A 4885-nucleotide genomic window follows, 5' to 3' on the forward strand; every position below is an offset into this window, starting at 1 on the left:
AAAGTTCGGTACACAGGATTGATTCCGTAGACGCTATTGTTCCTTTAAAGGCAGCGGTAATTATTTCCACAGCACTTTTTACGCTGCAGAATTCTGTAAGTTTTTTTGGCTGTCACTAGCAAATGAGCTAGAAGGTCAGCAACGAACATTATCATGCATGTGGCAATTGACTTTATCATGATTCCCTTTGGCGTAGTTTATACGGCCGATTTTATGCCGCGTCTAACTCAAATATTTAAGTTCGGCACAAGTGCGACACTTAATATATTTTTGGTTTATACACAAAGTAAGTCAAACTAATTGAAGAGATTTTTTTTCTTTTTCGCAACTAGCAGCAGAGATGCCAGCTCTAAACAGAAGACAACTTCTCAGTATTTGTTTACTTTACTTAAAAAATAGAAGAAAAAAGGTCAGTTTGATGAAAGAGGCAATAACTATGTTATTGCATTACGAAGAAAAAAGAAGCATAATTGTTCGTCAATATTTGCTTCATATAGAAGCAATATTATTAATGTTACAAGAACATGAAGAAATTAAACGCCGAGAAGAAAGGAAAGCACGATCATGTCGAAGATTCTTGCGTAATACTGGATGGTGGGATCCGGTACGAGATACTTATAGCTCAGAAAGGTTTTACGAAACATTAAGGATGTCTCGCACGACATTCAACTACATTTTAGAACGCATACATGACAAGTTATTGAAAAAAACAGTCACAGAAGAATTTATAAATTGGCACGTGGTAATTACATTTTCACCATTGGAGAAATGTCTGGATTAGCAAAATCTACTGTTTGTGTAATTGTAAAAGAAACTTGCAGTGCAATGATAAATACATTGTGGGATGATACAGTTACAAAATACTTCCCAACCTCGAGTGATGACTTTGAAGAAAGCATGGCAAAATTTGGTGAAGAGTGGCAATTTCCATACGCTTTCGCTGCAGTAGATGGTTCTCATTTACCGATTAAATGTCCAAACGGTGGAGCTCAAGCTATGAAGCAATATTTCAACTTCAAAGGTTTTTACTCAATTGTGTTAATGGCACTTGTCGATGCTGAATACAGATTTATTTGGGCCTCAGTTGGTGCTCCCGGAAATACCCATGATTCCACATTAATGCAATCAACAGAACTTTGGGATCGAATAGTTGCAGGAAAAGTTATTCCCAATATTGTTCAACAAGTTGAAAACGGCCCTTATCTTAGGAGACGGTGCCTTTCCATTGAGAACGTGGATAATGAAACCACACGGAGATGCAGTACTTCCGCATGACAAGAGGTATTTCAACTATAGACACAGTCGTGCTAGGCTTGTTACAGAGGGTGCTTTTGGTAGACTTAAAAGCAGATTTAGAGTTCTCTTCAGAAAATGCGAAAGTAACAAAGAAACAGTGAAACTATGCGGATTAGCTTCTGTTGTATTACATAACCTATGTATTGAACTTGGAGACCTAGTCCCTAGAAAGTTCGATTTAACTCTAGACCACGCCTCAAACAAACGTTTGAGTCCTGAGGAAGTTAGAGATGTTCTTGCACTCAGAAACACGAAACAAAAGAATTTCGAAATCAGTAAAAAGTCTGCTTCCGCCGCTCTTACCAAAAGCTTTTGGAAAGAAAAAGAAGATTCTCAATAACGCTACATGTAGTTTTCCTTTTTTTTTTTGTTTTTAATTTGTGAAGAAAGTAACAATGAAAACAAACATTTTGTCAAAAAAATTTTCGTCTTCATGTTCTTAGAAATAAAATATATTATAAAATATAAAATATAAAATCATTATTGTCCACGAGCATTTACCTCACAATCAATTAATCAAGGATAATTTGGATCCATCATCTGTGATGTATATGATTCCTGTTGTGTGTTGTCGTGTTGAGCATAACTTAAGGTTGCACTTGTAGGTCGCATGTTTGTCATGCCATAGCGATACCCATATTCAGCAGGCGGTTGATTGTTGTTAACATGGGGATATGGTTGATACATAGGCTGAGCGGGAGGCTGTGGTTGTAAAAAATTTGTCATTAACTGAAAGAAGGCGTTGTCTCTATCTGACTGTCTCTTGCTCTCTTCTTTTAAAAACTCCAAGATTTCTGTTGATGAATTTTCAGAAGATAGAGTTTTCAACGATTCAACTGTTTCTTTAATCTCTCCAAGAATATTTTCCGTTTTCATGGACTTTTTACGTACCGTTGGAGTTGGAACATATGATCTCCTCTTTTTCAAAGAAGAACCCCCAGATGATTCTGATGAATCGGGAGTGGATGAAGTCTCTCCACTGTCTGACTTCTCTGGGTCATCATCAATCTCTGCATCATTTTCGGTAGAAGAATCGATCTGTGAATGGCCTGGCTCAATGGATTGTTGTGGCTGACAATTATCCATTGAGCTTATCAAAGGGAGCAACTTGCCAAACCAATTTCCAAGTTCTTTATCTTCTTGGAATCTTTTAATTCCAGAAGCAGTTTTCACTTTCATGACTGCATTTCGGCAAATAGTAACACATCGTTTAAACTTCTGTCGTGTTTGTTTTACATCAAAAAGAAATTCTTCATTTCGTTCCTCACAGCGTTGTTTGATTTCCTGGATAACTTGGTCGTAGTATTGACTATTTTTCACATTTTTTACGTTGGTCATTAAAAGTTTCTCTTTGAATTTATCATTCTCGATGATAATGTCGATCAGATCGTCAACTTGGGCCTCAGGCTCTTTTTCAGTTGTTTTTTATCAAAAATATTCTCGTTGTTATCCTCATCTTCACTTGTATTATGCTCTTCTTCGTACTCATAGTCCTACAAAAAGCAAACGTTGATCGTGCATCAAAAAACATATATACAAACAAGTAAATAAATTCAATGTTTTCATCTTACATATTTTTCAATTTTATTTAAAGAAACTTGAAAAAAACTTAAAAAAATACTCACAAGCTTCTCGTGGTCACCGACGTAGTCAGCCATTTTGAACGAGTGATTTGTTATGCTGAGGTAGCACTTTTTGATCAGATAACAATGGGATTTGGTGTTTTTTTTACACGACAAAAACAATGCCTTGCATAAAACAGGCCGAAGATCGACTGTATAAACCGATGCCGAACTTTTGCCTAACCTAAGTGGAAAGTTTGGCAAAATTTGATAGACTTAAATATTGAGGTCGACCTTAATAAAATGTTCAGTTTATACAGCCGCACTTTTGCCGAACTTAAATCATTTTTAAATTTTTTTGAGTTAGACGCGGCATAAAATCGGCCGTATAAACTACGTCTTTGGGGAATTCGTGGTCATTATAAACGCCGAGCGGGTCCAGATCAAGTTGGTCTGCTTACTAACAGCGTCAAACTCAGTAGCTTTCCCTGCCCATGACACAAAGACTTCGGGAGATACAACAAACTCATTTTTTGTTATGGGAGGCAAACAACTGCAGGATCTTGATGTACCTTCGATTTATGGTCTGTAAATTTTATCAGGATGTTTTCTTTTTTATCGTCCTTCTTTCTATTTTTATATTCCCAAAGGGTTAAATTCTATGCGCGTTCTGTAAAAAGATGCAAATGCAGGTTATTAAATAATCTCGTACACAGGTATACTCTGACATTGATGCAATGTGACCGTCTAAAACCCAATAGCTTAACAACATTTCTGAGATCCTCGAACTCGAACATTACCCATATATGGGGGAAATGGGGAGATCCATTTGCTTTTCCTCCCTTTCCCCTGTCTTTAAAGACTAGTTATATCTGCGATGTAGTTACTCCTATTCTCTTTTCCTGTTTCTTACACAGATCCAGATGACTGCTAGGAAAGACTGTTTGACATTGGGCTAGACTAGTGACTGTGGGAAAGACCACTGACGGTGGGAAAGACCATAGATTGTGAAGGCTTTTTGTTTTTGGTGACTGAAGAGTGTGTGTTCTTCATTGGTTAGGATGGGTCTTCAATTGCAATCTCGAACGATTGATAACTCCTTCCAAAGAATGGAGCGTGGCAGATTTCGAACGATAAAAGTTGACTGGGTGGTGAAGTGAATTACTTGTTTAAGTTCGAGACGGTACGCAATGGTTTTCTGGGTTGCCGCCGCTGGGTTCCAAGTCTACCTTTCTAAGCGGCGGTTTCTTGGTCAGCCCAAGCATTACGATACGATTTCTCAAGTGTTCATTCATGTCTAAGGTCAGAAACCTTTTTTGTTTCCAGGTTTGCTGCTTTTCATTCTTTGCCACAACCTTTCTAAGGGCTGGGTTCCAAGTCTATCTTTCTTAGCCCTGGGCTCTCTGTCAGTAGGTAAAATCAACAACGATACGAATTGTAGTTGTCGACTCTTTTTTTCCAACGTTTAACAGTTATTGGTTTTGGCGGATGGTGTCAATGAATGTGCCTGGTGTCTTGCAGGAGGCAGGGGATGCTTACTCAAGGGCCCGCACCAGATCCCAAGCATGATTGAATTTCCCAATCTTCATGTTTATTTCAGTACATCCGAAATCCATTAGCTTTTCGATCATCCCTGTAAAGGGGAGAATAGAGAAGTTTTCCAGTGGTTTCTTATTCTTTGGAGAGAAACCTCCTTTTTTTTCATTAACATCTCTATCTTAAAAGGCTAGTTATATCTGCATTGCGATGTAGTTACTCCTATTCTATTTATTGCATGCTTTTCTATTTGTGCAAGAGAAGTGTGGTTGTGATGATATCATCCATGGTCAATCCTGAAAAACATAACCCATCAGATGTTGCAAATTCCACAAATGAAATAAGTGAAGACATATATAGTGCTTTGAACTAGCAGTTCTTCGAACTTTGCAATGCACAAAGAATTCGTCTCGGACTTGGTTTTTATTGAGAAGATTAACAAAATTATTGAAGATATTATTTGGGTTTGTCTGTTCAGTATTCATATTACT

General features: G+C 37.5%; 1 protein-coding gene across 1 annotated transcript; it reads left to right on the top strand.

Moving 5' to 3' along the window:
- The first annotated feature begins 768 nt into the window (after positions 1 to 768).
- LOC130623212 (uncharacterized) lies at positions 769 to 1636 on the top strand. Its single transcript, XM_057438692.1, has 2 exons — positions 769 to 1214; positions 1297 to 1636. The coding sequence occupies exons 1-2, from the start codon at positions 769 to 771 to the stop codon at positions 1634 to 1636; spliced, it is 786 nt and encodes a 261-aa protein (XP_057294675.1).
- Positions 1637 to 4885: the final 3249 nt, after the last annotated feature.

The sequence above is a fragment of the Hydractinia symbiolongicarpus genome, chromosome 13, assembly GCF_029227915.1.
Source record: "Hydractinia symbiolongicarpus strain clone_291-10 chromosome 13, HSymV2.1, whole genome shotgun sequence".
Taxonomy (NCBI): Eukaryota; Metazoa; Cnidaria; class Hydrozoa; order Anthoathecata; family Hydractiniidae; genus Hydractinia; species Hydractinia symbiolongicarpus.